Raw genomic sequence first — 18,557 nt, 5'->3', positions numbered from 1 at the left:
GCGCGGGGAAGGAAACTGGGACGGGGGGAGGGGGCAGGGCTCCGTGGGGAATTGACTAGGGCAGAGGCCGAAGCAGTGGGCGTGCGCGTGAGAGACAGACGGACGGAGGCGGGGGGAGGCGCGGAGAGAGCCAGAGACCCAGAAATGGAGAGACGCAAAGAGAAAAACACGTAGAGAAACAACGAGAGACACACACACACACAGGGAGGCATATACAGAGAGGGAGAGAGACAGGGTTAGGATTGGAGATGAGACAGAGACGACGTGACAGAGACAGTCCCAGAGACGTTCAGAGAGAGAAGTGAAAGGGAGTGTCACATAAATAGAAAAAGAGGGAGAAAAAAAGGGGACAAACACCCGTAGACAGAAATCTGCAGGAGCAAAACATTGAGAGGAGACCAGCAGGCCGGCTTATTATGGAATGATGAGACCTGTCGGCCTGGCTGATGTCACTCTCAAACAGCCCGGATCCGGAGACCTTGACCGCCCTCCCCTTCTCCACTCGCGAGGAGTGGGGTCCCGGATACTTGTCGAGGCTGAAAAGGGGCCTTCTTTCCCAATTCCAGAGCCACGGTAGCCTCTTGCCCTCCCGCAGATAGTAGCGCTTCTGTTGTATAAAAGTGTTTTACATACATACGTTAACTCTAGGAGGGGTTATTGTTCCCATTTTACACACGAAGAAACCCGGGTTTAGAGGCCAAGTTACTCTACTAGCTCCATTTAGTAAATGGCAGCAGACTAACACCAAAGCCCTAAATTATGTTGAGTTTGCCCTCTGAGAAAACCGAAGATTGGAAAAGGCGAGATCTTTTATTAATGGTGGAGGGTTGCCTTCACGGAAAGTTATTCTGAAATGGAAGAAATGGGTCATCCCCAGCTAATGGTCGGACAGGTCTCAAAAAGCGGTGTGCCTTTAGGGAACGCTAAACCTGCGGGGATCACTCCCCGCATTGGCAAGTCGTTTACTGTCAAGGGGGTGCCCTGCGCGAAAACTTTAAGATCTGGGCAGAAAACTTATTAAGTCGATCTTGGTGAGCTGGCTGCCCTAGGTGAAAATACGAAAAATCATTGCCACGTTGTGCAGTTATAATGGTGCAAAGTTCATTCTTCTAGGCTGACACTGTGACTGCGGGCTCGTACTGAGGTGGGGAGTTTCGGCCAGGCACGCCGACCTGCCTTGTCCGACAGAGCGCGGGGGAAATCCCTGGTGCGGCGCCTTCTGGGGCTGAGGGGGCCTTCCCGGCCGGTCCCGTGAGCTGGGCGGCTGCGGGCGGCTCTGGCACGGTTGCCGCCTCCCGCTCGCCCGTGACTCACTCGCAAGGGGCGGGGGAGGGGGGCTTCCTGGAAGCGGTGACGAGGAGGCTCAGCCCGGACGCCCGGGTTCCTCTCTTGTAACCAGGGCTTCGGTCGCCTGTAAACAGAGCCTCGAGGACAACGGGAAAAGGGGAAAGGGGAGGTGCCTTGCACCCGCCTCCCGTCTGGGCTCCAAACCCTGTGCCGCTAGTAGGACGAAGGCAGTGGGAAAACAGAAGGTGGGGGGCACCCCGGGGTGGCCGGAGCCCAGGTTGGCTCCGGCCGCGATCTTGGAAGAGGGATTCCAGTTTTTACAGGGAGCATTTCCCATCCCTGAGTCAGGCTGACCCCCTCCCCTCTCCCATCTGCTGAGTCATCGGCTCGAGAACCTGGACGCTCGGGGTTGGGCGACTCTCGAAGAGGCTGGAGGGGGATGGGGGGCTATGCACAGGGAAGGACCGACCACACACCGAAACGTAGACTGTGGGACCCAGGAGCCCGGGCCTCGGCCCCTCCTTGCTCAATTCTAGGAGTCCGGGTCTCCCAGGCCCCTCCTTCTTCAGACCCAGGAGTCCGAGCCCCCAGTCGTTCCTCCTCCAATTTAGGAACCCATTTCCCAGTCACCCTCCCACCCGTCCTGGCCTCAGGCGTCCCAGCCCAGGAGGAAGTTCGGGACAGGGCTCCTCCTCATCCCCACGTAGCCAGCGGGAAAATCCGTGGCCCCGGCGGCGGCCGGGAATCCCCTCTGGAATGACGGTGGGGAAGGGGATGGCCGGGTCCCCCGCTGGGCGCAGGGGGCCGGTCCTGGGCGGGCAGGAGGAGGGGGAAAGGGGCGGAAACCAGACAGGCTAAAAATACTGCGAGCACTTCCGGCCTAGGGGGAGGGGAACGGAGAGCAGAGTTTCCAGAAAAACAAGCAGGGACGGGAAACGCGGGGGTGTGAGAGCCCCGGCGAGCGCGCGGGCGAGCGGGGGCCGTGTGCTTGCGGCACGTGTGCCGAGGCCAAGTGTGTGCCTGGCGTGATTAGGCATGATAAGGTGCGGCCGACTGTGCGTGCAACTGCATGGGCCCACGAGTGTGTGTGTGTGTCCATGACGTGTGAATAGTGTATGCGCTGCAGGTGCGAAGGTGTGTGCCCTGGCGTGACTGGGTGTGGGACACCCGAGGTGCGTGAATATGCAGTTGGCCAGACAGGTGTGGGACATGAGCTGGTGTGTATTTTCAATTCCACTTGACATGGCTGTGAATAAATGTGTGAAACCGCCTGGGCCTGTATGATTGACTGCACACACTGTGTTTACTTTAACCATCTCTGGGTGTGGGAGTGTGTACTCAGCCCTGTCTTTGAGGTGGTGTTCCTGTGACTTACCCACCTGCACATCTGTGTGTAGCTCCGAACCACTGTGGGATCTGGAGTGACTAAGTATGTGTTACTCCTTGAAAGAGCCTAGTGTATGACGGTCTCCCCTCTGGTGCGATGAGGATCGGTACACACATACTTCGAAGTTAAGAGCGTGTGTAAAGCGTCTGAGACCATAGGCAGCCGTGGTTCTGTGCAAGGCCTTTGCAGCACAGTGTATGTCGTGAACAGTGTTCTTCTGTGCCTGTGTCCTTATTTGGGGGTGTCACTGAGAACATAGGAGGCCAGTGTCTAGATGTGGTTCCTCTGTGGCCCAGTCACAAGGCAGTGAAACTGGTGAACTTTGGTTCCTGACGTCTACAGTGCGCATGATGGGGAGGGCGGCTGGCGCACCCCCACTCCACCTCTCTGTTCCTGCTGGCCTCTATGGGCAGAGCAGAGGCACACAGGCTCGCACCTGGAAACCTCTCCCCAGTCAAGGCTGCTTCTGATGTTGAGCTGTGGGCAGGGCTGAGTCAGCCTGTGATGGGCAAAGTCTGAGATTAGGTGAGAGATAGCAGGTTAAGTGGAGGTTGGAGGGTTGTTTATATATTCGCGTTGTTGGATTGTTCTTGTAGGGTCTGTTTGCTGACTTAGCACTGGGACCGAGACCCTGGGGACACCATGATTGTAGGATGGTGGTTTATGTTATCCTCCGCTGGGGGTGGGGTTTTATTTGTGCCTGTGTCTCCCTGGTCTGTTTTTGCTTTGTGGCTGTGACGTCTCATGTGCACCCTTCCTTGGCGTGTGTGGTTGTGCACCAGGCTGTACAATCACCCTTTGGGGCGAAGAATCTAGTAAAGATCTAAACCAAAGTCCCCCACAACCTGCCTCAATTTCTCCTACCCTTGCCCCTTCACTGTGGTCCAGACCGCTACATTGTTCCATAAACACACCATCGATTTCCTGCCTCAGCCTTTGCACTTGCCATTCCCTCCCTGGACTGCTCTTTCCCCCGCTGTCCATATGACATTCTCTCCTCCAAGTCTGCCTTCTCGGCGAGGCCTTCCTGTCCTCTATCAAGGATTTTAAAAAGTAAAAGAAATTTAACAAATAATGAATACATGTAACATCTATTTACAGACCATAATCAAATACCTATGAACCACTACCCAACCTAAGCTCTCAAATTTTCTCAGTAAAGTAATATTATCCTCTATGTGTAAATCTTGCACGTTAACTTTATTCCTAAGTACCTTTTTTCCTATTAAAAATCACTCTCGTAATCTCACTTCTGTTTCATTTTTCTTCTTGAAATTGCTGACATACTGTTGATCCCTGAACAAGGGTTTGAATTGGGCAGGTCCATTTATACGTGGATTTTATTTTTTTTATTTATGCCTATAGCACCTGGTCTTCCTAGGTGGTCTCCCATCCAAGTACTAACCAGGCCCGACCTTGCTTAGCTTCTGAGATCAGGCATCGGGCTTGTTCAGGGTGGCATGGCCGTAGACCATGGACTGTGGCTCCATTGGGGCCAGGACCTTCTGTGTGTAAAGCAGATGTGCTAACTGCTACACTATGGAACCACATCCAGGATTTTTTTCACTAAATATTGTAAATGTACTTTTCCTACCTTATGATTTTCTTAGTATGTTTCTTGTGTTGACTCCACTTCACAGGGCCAGCTGTACCTGTCTTCTGAGTGTGTGTGCGCCTATGGTCTGACACATCCCAACTACTACCTGGCATATACCCCATGGCAGGAAGCTGGTGGGCTCCTCTGGGGAAAGTGCATTTTTGGGTGTCCATGGATAACTGCATCATGTTAGATGGGAGTATGACTTTGTTCTTATATTTGGAGACCAACTATGGTTAAGGAGATGTGTATGGGTGCTGAATTGACAAGGACTAGATTATAATGGTCAGTTTTATGTGCCAACTTGGCTAGGTTACAGTCCTTGGTTATTCAAACACTAATCTAGATGATGTTGTGAAGATATTTTGTAGACGTGATTGAAGTCCATAGTCAGTTGACTTTAAGGAACTTATCCTAGATCTGGGGAGTTAGCTGCGGGGGCTGACTCAGTCAACAGATGGGCAGAGCTGTGGCTTCTCTGAGGAAGAAATTCAACCCATGGACAGCAGCTTCAGCTAGTGCCCCAGAGGTCTGCTTCCCTTCTGAGGGCCTGCCCTACATGCCTGGCACTTCAAGGACGGACAGGGAGAAGGGGAAGGAACTTCCTGGGATGTGTACACAGACACAGACACACACAGCTGGCCATTTCCCAAGACTTCAGTGTGGGGACTTGGACTTTGGGTGAATCACAGGTTTCCATGGTCCCAGGGTTTCCTTGCAGATGTGGGGTCCAGAACAGGACAACTCTGGGAACCAGGGCACAGAAGGTACTGGGTGGGGCAGTCCCCCAACCAGACTGAGTCACTTGAGCCTTTCACACCCTACCAGCTGGGCCGGGGCTGGTAGCTCCACCCTATACTTGCCCAGGCTTGAAGGCCATGGCTGAACTCCCCAAAGCTTGCTTTCAGAGAAGGGGGAAGCCTGGTGAGATGCCTCCTCCCCAAAGACCCCTACCCAAGGCCTGCTTCCCGGAGCTGGGGCCCAGGCGCCTGGGTTCTTCCCCAGGACTGATGATTCACCCCTTCAGGGGCCTTTTCACTTCTCCTTTGGGTCTAAAAATACAAGGACCCAGGCATCCAGCTGGGCCAGGCTTCGCCAAGGATTGCACAATGCCCCCAGTCTGAGTGCTGCTGACGCAGGCCCTGGGTGTGGGTCGGGGCCTGAGCTCCTCCCCGATCAGGCTTGCTGAGGTCAGGGCTTAGACCCCTTCACTTCCCCTTTCTTGGGCCAAGGACACTGCAGGCTGGGCTGAAATGGGAGGTGCTGGGGATCCTGGGCTTGGCTGTAGCTCCTGGAAATGAAGCTCCTTTCCTTGCCCCAGGTAACCCAGGGATCTGGCTCCCAGAATCTGGCCTCCTTCATACTCACAGAGTCCCACTGAGGACTTGGTAACCCAGGGATCTGGCTCCCAGAATCTGGCCTCCATACTCACAGAGTCCCACTGAGGACTTAGGGGCAGAGGAAAGAAATCAAGAGATGGGAGAGAGATGGTCAGAGACAGGGAGACACAGGACCACAGAGACGCAGACACAGGGATAAAAAGACTGAATAAGAGAGACAACAGACACATGCATCAGAGACACACATAAAGGAACAGCTAGTAAAAGGAGCAGAAACCTCATGCCCAAACTAGGTCAGAATCAAGTACAGATGGAGGGAGAGAGGCCCAGTTAGGGATTTCACAGCCAGGCCAGGTAGTGGAGCACCCCTCTAAGAGGTCATCAACAGGCACAGTTGAAAGTCCACCCTTGTTAGAGAGCAGGCAGCCGGCAGAAGACCCCGCCCTGCTCACTTCCTGCAGGCCTCTGCTGCCCCCTGCTGGCCGCAGCCCCGGTGCTAACGGCGGAATAAGACACAGACAAGACTGCTTTGAGGCCACTCTTCATTCTCTCCCTGTCTCCCTCCCACACAGCCTGCCCCACTCCCAGCCCTGCCAGCTCACAGGGCACCTCCAGGGCCGGTAGGTGGTGCAGGAGTCTTGCCTGTGACCTTGTTGGCACAGTCCAGCAGAGCGGTGTGAATATCCTTGGCACAGGCAATCTGCGCTTTGATGACTGCCAGGTACTGCGGGTAGGGCAGGCTGTCAGGCTGCACCGCGTCCGGCTTGGTGGCTGTAGGCACCAGTGTTGGAGAGTGCTTGGCACTGTCACAACTCTGTGACAGGCACTCATGTGCCAGGCGCTGTGGACAGGCAGGCAAGGTGCAGCATCAGCTTCACTCTGGGTACTCCCAACCCCACCCCAAGGGCCAGCCTGGGATAGCCTGCTTGGCTCTTGGACTTCAAGGGTCTTGGGGCCAGAGCCTGGCCTTGCCAGTCACTTGCTGGGTGACCTCAGGCATGCAGCTGTTCCTCTCTGAGCCTCTTTCCTCCTTTGGAAAATGGGTTTAATAACTACCTCTGCTATCGCATAATGGTGAAAATGGTAAGAACAGTGTGTGAAACATAGGCACAGATCCTGGCCTATCACTTAAGTGCTAATTAATGAATGTTAGCTACTGTGATTATGACTGTCCCAACCCCAGGCCTGGTATTGGCAAGAGGCCTCTCTGATGGCACCTGCTCCCTGTTTTCCTCCTATTTCTCTGGTTGCTCCTTCTAGGTACTTTTTACTCTACCCAAGCCTTAAATGCAGCAATTCCCATGTCCCATCTCCTACTCTAATTCACATGCCCTGTTGGGGCTATCTCAACCCACACGCCACTCACTGATGACAGCATATCTGTGTCCCCAGACTCCCCTGATATTCCAGAGCTCTCATACTTTCCCCCCTAAACTGCTCTTCTTCCTGGGTCCCTGTCTCAGGGATAGCCCTACCATTCCAAATAGAGCCCTGGGCCTTATCCCGGAGGCTCCTCTTCCTGCGACTCTTCGGTTAAATGGCCTTTTCACAAAGCCCCACTGTCTCTCCCCCATCTGCCCTTCCGCAATTCCTCAGGACCCTGCCTTGGTAGAACTTGGCCCACTGAATCCTACCATGGCTGTCTTCTTGGCCCCCTTAACCCATCCCTCACTTGGCAGCTAGAGGCGTATTCTTAAAAAAGCAACGGGTCCATGTTCTTCCTTGCCTGAAACCCTAGATGGCTCCCTAGCACCCTCAGGGTACAGTAAAAATTCAACAAGTCCCAATGCCAACTATACCTCAGCCAGACTGAATTTCGTGACATTCCTAAAGGGAACTTAAAGCAGAAGTCGGTCCTTCTGGTCGGAATGCCTTTCTACCACTGCCGGGCTTCTCAAACTCTGACTTCTCCTTCAAAACCCAGTTCAAGATAATGATGACAATGATGATAGTGCAGGAAACATTTACCATGTGCCTAATAACCATGTTAAGTACTTTACATGCATGATCTTGCTGGGTCTTTCCCCAAAATCCATTTTCTAAAGGAGGAACCCAAGGCCCAGAGGTAGAGGTTGGTGGTCCATCTGAATCCAGAGGCTGTACTCCTTGCCACTTGCCTTCCTCTCAATTCCTGCCCCTCTTCCATTTTTGTTCCTGCCTCAGCTCAGATGTGCTCTCCACCAGTAGTCTTTCCTGAGTCCTTTTCTCCCTACCCCCACCTTGAGCAGGGTCAAGTGCATTTCTCTGGGCTCCCACAACCCCCTGTGCTTCTCCCATTTTAATCCTGACCTCTCTAACTGTGGCTCCCCGCCAGCCCCCAATCCCAGCCCTGACCTCTAAGGCCTGGGCTTCTCCCATCGCAGCTTTGAGCACTCTAAGCCGTCATTGTTTGGGGATGTATGTCATCCCACTGAACTGGAAGCTCTGGGAGAGGCCAAATATCAGGTCAACACTGTTGAAGCACAGGTCTGGCCCACAGGAAGTGCCCCGGGTGTGTGTGTGTGCTGACTGACTGAATGAAGGTTCCTGAAGACCCAAGGACTGAGGGAGGGTTGTGGTCATTGAGTGTCCAGGAGGCCCCTTACCAGACAGAGCTCCAGCTGGTCACAGAGTGCATAGAACTCCTCCAGACACTTGTCAAAGCGCTGTATGGGTCCGTCACTGCTCTTTCTATAGCCCAGGAGAAGGAGGAGACTAAGGAATGGACTTCCGATCTTTGGAACATCAGTGTCTACCCAACCAAGTATTCATCAGGAAACCAGGTCTAGGCCCAGGAGCCCAGAGGCAGGGCCTAGGGGATGGTTAGTAGTATAAGAGGCAAAAGGTGCAAGGCCGGGCGCTAGGGAACCGGGCTTGAAAATAGGAGGAAAGGAGGGTGGGTGGGCAGGGCGTGTCGGATGAGTTTCTAAGACTGGGGTGGGGATAAGACAACATCCTGGGAAACGGGACCACACTCACTGTCCGTTGTCAATGTTAGTGTTCTGAATCAAGTTCTGGGCTGCAACCTTCATCAAAGTCTAGTTAAAAGAAAAAGAAAAAGACGCAAGAGATGGGGAAACAAAAGGGGACACTTTCGGTGGTCTACACTCTTAAGATCCGATCAATCTTAAGCCTCTTCTCTTGACATCTTATGTCACTCCAGAGTAACTGCCGCTTCCATTCCCCGTATTTTCCTAGGGGCCCACTCTCTACCGGGGTTCTCGCCAGTGACCTCCCCGACATACCTCAGCGTCCTCCCTCACTCACCAATCACAAGCAGAATCTCTGTACAAGCCGTTCTTTCCACAGGCTGTAACGATCAGTGCCCGGTTTCTCCCTCCCACTCGAGTTCCGGCCAATCCCAGGCTCAACATCCGCGCTGCTCCCCAAAGGACCAAGTCTCACTCCTCTTCCCTGCCTAACGCTCTTCTTGCTTGCTCCCTGACTAAACAACCCTTCCGCCCGACCCCTTTAAATCAGAGAACCAAACCCCGCTTGCTTCTTGAAGCTCCCGGCCAATCACCTGAAGACTCTCCTTCAGCTGCGGGATGAGCATCTTATAGCGCTGTACAGGATCGAAGTCCTGTTGCTGTTGCTGCAAAAGTCCGCTCTGGGCAGGCCCCACCAGTTGTGTTGGTGGTTGCGGCTGCTGTTGGGTACCCGGGCCACCAGCCGAACCGGGACCCGACACACCAGCAGCGGAGGAAGGCGCTGAAGCCTGCTGGGACGCAGCCATCTTCTTCGCTCAGCGTGTCGGAAGTGCGTCACAAGGCGTCTAGCCGGGTTTCTTTTCAGCGTCTTCGCCTCTAGGCCCCGTTTGCTAGTTAGCTCCGCCCCTCAAGCAATTCAGCCAATGGGAGGAAAGAAGGCACTCCACCAACACTAGACTCTCAAATCCTATGTTCCAGCTGAGCTCCTGATTCACCAATCACAAGAGGCTTTTCCTTCGCTCCGCTCCAGACGCTGGCCAATCCGGATGTAGGTTTAATCTGGACTCTATTTTCCAGAAGGCCTCGCGGCCTGAGGCGACCTGTCGGGGCCTCATTATCTTGGCGGCAGTTGGTGGAGCTGCTGCAGGAGAGTTGGCGGCTGCGCAGTTACCTGAGTCTCCGCTGGAACTCTTCTCACCGAGCTAACCCCACCGACAGGGCGCCAACTCGAGCACTGCCTCAGATTTTGTGTCCGCCGAAGTCGGCACGTCCCACCTTGTCTCCCGCGGCTCAGCAAGGACCCAGTCCGGACTGCGGTCGCCTTGTCGCCATGGCGCCCACCATCCAGACCCAAGCCCAGCGGGAGGATGGCCACAGGTAGGCGCCACCGCATGGCTAATACCGTTGTCCTCTAGGTCTGTCCAGGTTTCGGGGAGGCGGGTTGTCGGGCTCGGGTGACTACCTAAAACGTCACTAGCCCCCTAGGTCTGCCGGTGACGTCACGGAGCGCTCAGTTGAAGGGGGGCGGGTTCCTTCAGGGGTGGGGGTGTTGCCCCCTCCTCCCCGCCGTGGAGTTTGGGGATTAAGCTCTTGGAGTCTTTATTCAGAAGGGAGTGAGCTCTTATTCCTCCAGCCAAGCGTCTGGAGACCCATTTTTCCAAAAACAATTGAGTACGTGGTTCTTTTTATTAAACACTTCAAGACACCCCCTTCAGAAGGGATTGAACACTTTCTCTAAAAGGAATTGAATACTTGGTTCCCTCCATTAAAGCACTTGGAGCATTCATACCAAATGGATTAATTAGCATTTGTCACCCCGTCCTTATCTCTTTTAAAAGCTTGGAGAAGCCCCCTTCACTCTCCTGTCAGTCTCATCCTTTCCGTCTTTCTACCAATGTCTCTCTCTCTCTCTTACCCACCAGGCCCAATTCCCACCGGACTCTGCCTGAGAGGTGAGACTCATTATGTTTTCCTAGGATGGGTGGGCCAATGGGGGCTGGGAGCAGAGGTGGGGCAGCAGGGGCTGCCCCCCTCAACATATCAGTGCTTTTTTTTTTTTTTTAATTCCCAAATCCCCACCCTCCTCCCCTTTGCCAACCATTAACTTATTCTCTATGACTATGGACTGTTTTTGTTAGTTTTGTTTTGTTATTTTAGATTCTACATGTCAGTGAAATCACGCTTTCTCTACTTCACTTAGCATAATACCCTGTTGGTTCATCCATGTTTTCACAAATAGCAAGATTTCATTCTTCTATTGAATAATATTCCTTTGTGTGTACATATATAAAACGTATACCACATATATGTATATATGACATACACATGCACACATACATATATCACATCTTCTTTATCCATTCATCTATTGATGGACATCCATATTGCTTCCATATCTTAGCTATTATTACTAGTAATGCTGCAGTGAACATACAGGTGCATATATCTTTTGAATTAGGTTTTTTGTTTTTCTCAGATAAATACCCAGAAGTGAAATTGCTGGATTATATGGCAGCTCCACACTGTTTTTCATATTGGCTGCGCATATAGTTTGCAATCCCACCAGTGGTGTGTGAGGGTTCCCTTTTCTCCACATCATCAATACTTGTTATTTATTCATGATAACCATTCTGACAGGTGCATTTGGTGGTATCTCGTGGTTTTAATTAGCATTTCTTTGATGATCAGTGATATTGAACATCTTTTCATATGTCTGTTGGCCATCTGTTTGTCTTCTTTGGAGAAATGTCTATTCAGGTCCTTTGCCTGTTTTTAAATTAGATTGGTCTTTTGGTATAAAGGTGTATGAGTTCCTTACATATTTTAGATATCGACTCCTTATGTATGTATCATTTGTGAATATCTTCTCCCATTCAGTAGGTTGTCTTTTCATTTTGTTGGTTTCCTTCACAGTGCAAAAACGTTTTAGTTTGATGTAGTCCTATTTATTTTTTCTTCTGTTGCCAGAAAGATATTACTAAGAGCAATGTCAAAGACTTTACTGCCTATGTTTTCTTCTAGTAGTTTATGGTTTCGGGTTTTACCTTTAAGCCTTTAATCCATTTTGAGTTTATTTTTGTATACGATTTAAGAAAGTGGTCCAGTTGCATTTTTATTTTGCATGTATCTGTTCAGTTTTCCCAACACCACTTGTTAAAGAGACTGTCTTTACCTATTTGTATAGCCTTGCCTCGTTTGTCATAGATTGACTGTTGAAGCAAGGAGTTCTGGGCTTTCTATTCCATCCCATTGATCTATATGTTTTTATTGTCAGTACCACACAGTTTTGATTATTGTGGCTTTATAATATAGTTTGATATCAGGGAGCTTGCTACCTCTCACTTTGTTCTTAAAATTTCTTTGGCTATTCAGGGTCTTTTGTGGTTCTGTATAAGTTTTAGGATTAGTTCTAGTTCTGAGAAGAATGGTGTTTTAATAGGGATCACACTGAATCTGTAAATTGCTTCAGGTTATAAGGACATTTTAACAATATTAATCCTTCCAATGCATTAGAAAGATATATCTTCCATTTATTTGCATCTTCTTCACTTTATTTCTTTAATCTCTTATAGTTTTCTGAGTACGGGTCTTTCACTTCTTTGGTTAAGTATTTCATGCTTTTGGATACAACTGTAAATGGGACTGTTTTCTTAATTTCTCCTTTTAATCATCCATTATTGGTGTATAGAAATGCAACAGATTTCTGTATATTGATCTGTATCCTGCAACTTTACTAAATTCATTTATTAGTTCTAAATGTTTTTCGGCAGATTCTTTTGGGTTTTCTATATATAGATCGTGTCATCTGCGAATAATGAGTTTTACTTCTCTGGATGTTTTATTTTTTATTAATTATATCAATTATATTAATTATATTATACTATATCATTTACTTAGTCTGATTGATGTGGCTGGACTTCTGATACTGTGGTGAATAGAAATGGTGATAGTGGGCATTCTTTTCTTGTTCCTGATCTTAAAGGAAAAACTTTCAGCTTTTCACCATTGAGTATATTAGCTGTGGGTTTGTCATATATAGCCTTTATTATGTTGAGGTATATTTCTTCTGTACCCACTGTTGAGTTTTCATCATAAAAGGATGCTGAATTTTATCATATATTTTCTCTGCATCTATTGAGATGATCATATGGTTTTTATCCTTTGTTTTGTTCATGTGATGTGTCACGTTGATTTACGGATGTTGAACCATCCTTGCATCTCTGGTGTATAATCCTTTTAATGTATTGTTGAATCCAGTTTGCTAATATTTTGTTAAGAATTTTTGCACCTACATTAATTGGGGATATTAGCTTGTAATTTTTTTTTTTTGTAATTTGTCTGGTTTTGGTATCAAGGCTTCATAGAATGAGTTTAGAAACATTCCTTCTTCAATTTTTTGAAATATTTTAAGAGGTATAGGTATTATTTCTTTGAATGTTTGGTAGAATTTGCCTGTGAAGCCATCTGGTCCTGGACTTCTGTTGGGAATGTTATGATAACTGCTTGTTTCATTGCTAGTAATTGGTCTGTTTAGATTTTCTATTCTGGTTCAGTCTTGGGAAGGTCATATACGTCTAGAAATTTATCTATTTCTTCTAGATTGTTGAATTTGTCAACATGTAATTGTAGTTTTGTTTTTTTTTTTAATGATTCTTTGTATTTCTGTAGTGTTGGTTGTACTTTCATTTGATTTTTATTTGGGCTTTTTTTCTAGATTAGTTTGGCTAAAGTTTTGTCAATTTTATTTTTTCAAAGAACCAGCTTAGTTTTACTGATCTTTTGTTGTTTTAAAAATTTCTATTTTACTTATTTGTGCTCTAATCTTAACCATTTTCTTCTGCCTGAGTTTTGTTCTAGTTCCTTTAGGTGTACAGTTAGATTATTTGGGGTTTTTCTTATTTCTTGAGGTAGGCCTATATAGCTAGCTATGAACTTCTCTCTTAGACCTGCTTTTGCTGCATCCCCTAAATTTTGAAAAGTTATATTTTCATTTTTCTTTCAGATAGTTTTTAATTCCTGTTTGAGTTCCTCTATTAGTAGCATGTTGTTTAGTCTTCACATGTATTTTTTTCCAGTTTTCTTCTGGTAGTTTGTTTCTAGTTTTATGCCATTGTGGTTGGAACAGATGCTTGATATTTCAGTCTTCTTGAATTTGAGGCTTGTTTAGTGGCCAAGTATGTTATCTAGTCTGGAGAGTGTCCCATGTGTACCTGAAAAAAAAAATGTGTATTCTGCAGCTTTTGGGTGAAGTGTTCTGTAAGCATTAAGTCGATCTGGTCTAATGTGACATTTAAGGCCATTATTTCACTATAATTTTCTATCTGGATGAACTTATCTATTGATGTGAATGGGGTATTAAAGTTCCTTAGTATCATTGTATTACTATGGATTTCTCCCTTTATGTCCATTAATATTTGCTTTATATATAGGTGCTCCTGTGTTAGATGCATAGCTTTACAGTTGCCATGTTCACTTCTTAGACTTACCCCTTTATAATTATGTAATGTCCTTTTTTGCTTTTTTACACTTTTCCTTTTAAAGTCTATTTTATCTGACATGAATATTGCTACTCCACCTTTCTTTTTATTTCTAGTTGTGTGGAATATCTTTCCAAAGCTTTACTTTCAGTCTACGTGTCTTTAGATTTGAAGTCTCTTATAAGCAGCATATAGATGGGTCATGCTTTTTAATCCATTCTGCTACCCTGTGTATTTTTATTGGGGCATTTAATCCATTTACATTTAAAATAATTATTGAAAAGTATGTACTTACTGCCATTTTGTTCATTGTTTTTATAGTTCTCTGTTTATCTCTTGTGGTTAGCTGGTTTTCTTTAGTATTTTGTTGGGGCCCCTTTCTTTTTATTCTTTATCTTTTGGAGATTTATGGATATCAATAGCAGTCTATATTAAGTGATAGGCATTTAAATACTAATATATAAGGACTACATTTTTACTCCCCCCTCCATATTTTGTTATTGTTATGTTTTAGTTCTTATGTTATGTATCTCCTATTTATTGTAGTTTGATTTTGAAATTTTTTTCTCTTGACCTTTGTAGTAGCTTTTTAAATGAGCCATTGTGTTCCCAGGTCTGGAGTGGTCTGCCGAGTCAAGTACTGCAATAGCCTCCCTGACATCCCCTTCGACCCAAAGTTCATCACCTACCCCTTTGACCAGAACAGGTGAGACTAAGATCAGGGATGGGAAACAGCCCACTTGGAGTGTGAGCTCCTTGAGGACAAGGACTGTTTGTCTTGTTGACTGTTCTCTCCTCAGGACCTAGAACAGTACCTAGCACACTCTGTAGTTGTAGGTACCTGATAAATGTTTGCTGAGCGAGCAGCGTCCAGGTCTCTTTCCACTGGAGTCAGCCTTCTAACTCCAGTGGGGTGGTGGGGTGGGAGGAGGGGTACTCCACTCTGAGCTCCTCCCTGAAGAAATTTAGCCTCTGTGAAGCAGGGATGTAAGGGGAACAGCTGGAATCAGGAGACCATCATGGGCACGTGTTCTCACCCAGGTTTGTCCAGTACAAAGCAACTTCCTTGGAAAAACAGCATAAACATGACCTCCTGACTGAGCCAGACCTGGGGGTCACCATCGACCTCATCAATCCTGACACCTACCGCATTGATCCCAATGGTATGTAGGGAGATAGGGAGGGCCTGCTTTAGGTCAGCAAAGGCCACACCTGGGCCTCCCTCACGGCTATCTTGCCCTTGCTCTCCCTTTAGTACTCCTAGATCCGGCTGATGAGAAGCTTCTGGAAGAGGAGATTCAGGCCCCCACTAGCTCCAAGAGGTGAGGGGGTGCTGAGTGGGGGACTGACTCCAATGGGAGGAGGGCAGTGGGGTCCTGCAATGCCTGATCGTCCACCCCAGATCTCAGCAGCATGCGAAGGTGGTGCCATGGATGCGGAAGACTGAGTACATCTCCACTGAGTTCAACCGTTATGGTATCTCCAATGAAAAGCCTGAGGTCAAGTAAGTCATGGTGGGTAGGGAGGGAAGGTGGAAACTTCAGATGTGTCCAGTGGCCCCTGAAAGCCTTTCTCTTCATCCCTAGGATCGGGGTTTCTGTGAAACAGCAGTTCACTGAGGAAGAAATATACAAAGACAGGGATAGCCAGATCACAGCCATTGAGAAGACTTTTGAGGATGCCCAGAAATCGGTAACTGAGGGACTGAGATGGCGGAGCAGACAAAAGGGTGGCTCCAGAGCTCTTCGTCTTCCTTCTCACCCTGTTTTTGCCTCCGCCAGATCTCCCAGCATTACAGCAAGCCCCGAGTGACACCAGTAGAAGTCATGCCTGTTTTCCCAGACTTTAAGGTAAGATCTGGGACAGGAGGCAGAGGGGGATAGCCTGCCATCTCTGCCCGTCTCAGTCTAATGCCAGTGCCCTCCATCCCCCAGATGTGGATCAATCCATGCGCTCAGGTAATCTTTGACTCAGACCCAGCCCCCAAGGATACAAGTGGTGCAGCTGCATTGGAGATGATGTCTCAGGCCATGATTAGGTAAGTGGCCCTGCTGTCCACCTTGACCTGCTCCTCCTTTGCCCTTTGCCCTCACTAATCACTGCTCCTCCTGTTCCCCCAATCAGGGGCATGATGGATGAGGAAGGGAACCAGTTTGTGGCCTACTTCCTGCCTGTGGAAGAGACTCTGAAGAAACGAAAGCGGGACCAGGAGGAGGAGATGGACTATGCACCAGATGATGTGTGCGTGTGTTGGAGTTAGGTTTTAGGGATTGAGAAGTGTGTCTCCCTTTCTCTCAGGGAAGAAATGGGGCTAACCCTGTCCCCCCTCCTCCTCAGGTATGACTATAAGATTGCTCGGGAATACAACTGGAATGTGAAGAACAAGGCCAGCAAGGGCTACGAGGAAAACTACTTCTTCATCTTCAGAGAGGGTGATGGTGTTTACTACAATGAGCTGGAAACCAGGTACTCGGGACACTCCTATTTCAGATGAGCCTGGGCCTCTGCTTTAGGGTCAAGACCCTAGTATGCCATCTTGGAGGTCATCTGTACCTAAGGATTTGTCACATGCATTTGTTAAGCAAGAGCAGCAGAAGCCTGCTTATGCATGTGGGCTTGACATGGTTCTAACATAAGAACCCAGAGAGAAAATCATGTAATGCTGGAGATATTTAGAGCTTTTGTGTAGGGTACATAGCCAACATTCCTGATATTAAGAGGCTTCATGTGGAAGTAAACATAGCAAAAGTGTGTGTGTGGCGGGGGCGGGTTACACATAAAACTAGAGTATTTTAAACAGAACTCTGGATACCCATGTTCAAACGTATGACCCCCAAAACTTCTCTGATGGCTAAAAGTTTACTGTTGGCTGGGACCTTTCGTATAAGGGTTGGGGGGCAAAAGCATGATCTTGAATTTCTGTTTAAAGCAGAGATTACAAATTCTGATCCCTGTAAGCCAGGCAAGAAATGTAAAAAGCAGCACAGTGGGCTAGTGGGGTCTAGGCAACCAAGAGCTCTGGGCAGCCTGCGAGGGACACCACAACCCGGTCCAGCAAAGGGCTCCAACCTGTTGCTGACATGCTGTGGGAGGCAGAAAGGCCCAGTGGGACAAGAATCATATTTTCTAAAAGCCAGAAATCTAGAAACTGTTTTTAAGTGTTTGTTAGTAATTCACATTAAAATCTACATGTTATTACACACACTTTTATAAAGTATAGGGCACCAATCTGGTATTTTGGGAGCTGTCATCCTTCCCTTCCCCTCCCCTGCCTCACACCAGAGTTGTCTCCTTTCTTCCATTTGTATTTATTCTAGCCTGTTCTGGGCTGAGCATTGGTGAGGAAGTTAAGAACCAAGTCAGATGAGATCCCCTACCCCTGGGTTTTTTACTGCATCTTCCACACTTCTCCCCCAAACTTGCCCACTTCAGGGTCCGCCTGAGTAAGCGCCGGGCCAAGGCTGGGGTTCAGTCGGGTACCAATGCCTTGCTTGTGGTCAAACACCGGGACATGAACGAGAAGGAATTAGAAGCCCAGGTAACAAGCTCCAGTGGCCCGGGGCACCCATGGGGAGTGTGGTGGTGGGTAAGGGGGTCAGACGCCTGAGAGAATACCCTCCCTTTCCCCTCAACCCTGCTGCTTCCAGGAGGCACGGAAGGCCCAGCTGGAGAACCACGAACCCGAGGAGGAAGAGGAAGAAGAGATGGAGACAGAAGAGAAAGAAGCTGGGGGCTCAGGTAAAGCTAAACAGACCAAACACTGGGAGCCCTGGGAGGGTGGGGAACTGGGTCTCACTTCTTCCTGTTCCCTCACAGATGAGGAGCGAGAGAAGGGCAGCAGCAGTGAGAAAGAAGGCAGCGAGGATGAACGCTCAGGCAGCGAGAGTGAACGGGAGGAGGGTGACAGGGATGAGGCGAGTGACAAGAGTGTTAGCGGCGAGGACGAGAGCAGTGAAGATGAGGCCCGGGCCGCCCGGGACAAAGAGGAGATCTTCGGCAGTGATGCGGATTCAGAGGATGCTGACTCTGATGATGAGGACAGAGGACGGGCCCATGGCAGTGACAATGATTCAGAGAGCGGCAGTGATGGGGGTGGCCAGCGGAGCCCCAGCCCCAGCCTCAGCCGCAGTCCCAGCCCCAGCCGCAGCGCCAGCCCCTTTCCCAGTGGCAGTGAGCACTCGGCCCAGGAGGATGGCAGTGAAGCTGCAGCTTCCGATTCCAGTGAAGCTGACAGTGACAGTGACTGAGTCCCAGGGCCTCAGGGCTGGCGCAGACATGATGATTATGTGCAGGAAGGCACTTTTCCAGTGGTCTATTTGTAAGCCTTTCACTCCCGTCCTCTAAACCTTTGCTGTTAATAAAGCTAGCTTTTCTGTTTCCCTCCCCGGGTCTTAATGGTCTTGTTCTGCCTACACCTCCCACTCCCACCCCATCCCTCACCCCACCCCCATCCCAGGCACTCAGTGGCTTCAGCTTAAGGGATAGAAGCAAAGGCCACAGAGACAGGACCCATTAGGTTTTTCAATGAAACAGAGCATAACAAAGGTCAGAATCCTTTTT

General features: G+C 48.8%; 2 protein-coding genes and 1 pseudogene across 3 annotated transcripts; 1 reads left to right on the top strand and 2 right to left on the bottom strand.

Moving 5' to 3' along the window:
- Window positions 1–4,030: 4,030 nt before the first annotated feature.
- Window positions 4,031–4,146, bottom strand: LOC112484475 (annotated as a pseudogene).
- A 1,993-nt stretch (window positions 4,147–6,139) lies between these two features.
- On the bottom strand, window positions 6,140–9,390 carry MED29 (mediator complex subunit 29). Its single transcript, XM_006905391.3, has 4 exons — window positions 9,114–9,390; window positions 8,570–8,628; window positions 8,197–8,281; window positions 6,140–6,452 (listed from the first exon to the last, which is right to left on the bottom strand). Exons 1-4 carry the CDS (start codon window positions 9,324–9,326, stop codon window positions 6,210–6,212), a joined length of 600 nt encoding a protein of 199 aa, XP_006905453.1. The 5' UTR covers window positions 9,327–9,390; the 3' UTR covers window positions 6,140–6,209.
- A 178-nt stretch (window positions 9,391–9,568) lies between these two features.
- PAF1 (PAF1 homolog, Paf1/RNA polymerase II complex component) lies at window positions 9,569–18,380 on the top strand. 2 transcript variants are annotated; one of them, XM_006905390.3, is made up of 14 exons: window positions 9,569–9,897; window positions 10,443–10,472; window positions 14,611–14,703; window positions 15,039–15,160; window positions 15,253–15,319; window positions 15,400–15,501; window positions 15,584–15,689; window positions 15,779–15,847; window positions 15,932–16,035; window positions 16,122–16,238; window positions 16,335–16,463; window positions 17,430–17,535; window positions 17,645–17,735; window positions 17,814–18,380. In XM_006905390.3, the coding sequence occupies exons 1-14, from the start codon at window positions 9,851–9,853 to the stop codon at window positions 18,242–18,244; spliced, it is 1,614 nt and encodes a 537-aa protein (XP_006905452.1). In that variant the 5' UTR covers window positions 9,569–9,850; the 3' UTR covers window positions 18,245–18,380. The 2 variants fall into 2 exon arrangements, with proteins under 2 accessions (XP_006905452.1, XP_015450192.1); XM_015594706.2 differs by lacking the exon at window positions 10,443–10,472 and having other exon boundaries at window positions 9,745–9,897.
- Window positions 18,381–18,557: the final 177 nt, after the last annotated feature.

Source organism: Pteropus alecto, unplaced genomic scaffold (assembly GCF_000325575.1).
Source record: "Pteropus alecto unplaced genomic scaffold, ASM32557v1 scaffold271, whole genome shotgun sequence".
Taxonomy (NCBI): domain Eukaryota; kingdom Metazoa; phylum Chordata; class Mammalia; order Chiroptera; family Pteropodidae; genus Pteropus; species Pteropus alecto.
Note: the sequence above shows the minus strand (reverse complement) of the source record. Positions and strands in the feature narration are given on the sequence as shown.

Excerpts from the sequence above, each read along its gene's own strand:
- MED29 (XM_006905391.3), bottom strand. The coding sequence starts at position 9,326 with ATGGCTGCGTCCCAGCAGGCTTCAGCGCCTTCCTCCGCTGCTGGTGTG. Across the intron at positions 8,629-9,113 it reads AGCTGAAGGAGAGTCTTCAG|ACTTTGATGAAGGTTGCAGC; the intron begins GTGATTGGCCGG and ends TCTTTTAACTAG. Across the intron at positions 6,453-8,196 it reads ACCAGCTGGAGCTCTGTCTG|CGCCTGGCACATGAGTGCCT; the intron begins GTAAGGGGCCTC and ends GCCTGTCCACAG.
- PAF1 (XM_006905390.3), top strand. The coding sequence starts at position 9,851 with ATGGCGCCCACCATCCAGACCCAAGCCCAGCGGGAGGATGGCCACAG. Across the intron at positions 14,704-15,038 it reads TACCCCTTTGACCAGAACAG|GTTTGTCCAGTACAAAGCAA; the intron begins GTGAGACTAAGA and ends GTTCTCACCCAG. Across the intron at positions 16,239-16,334 it reads GACTATGCACCAGATGATGT|GTATGACTATAAGATTGCTC; the intron begins GTGCGTGTGTTG and ends CCTCCTCCTCAG.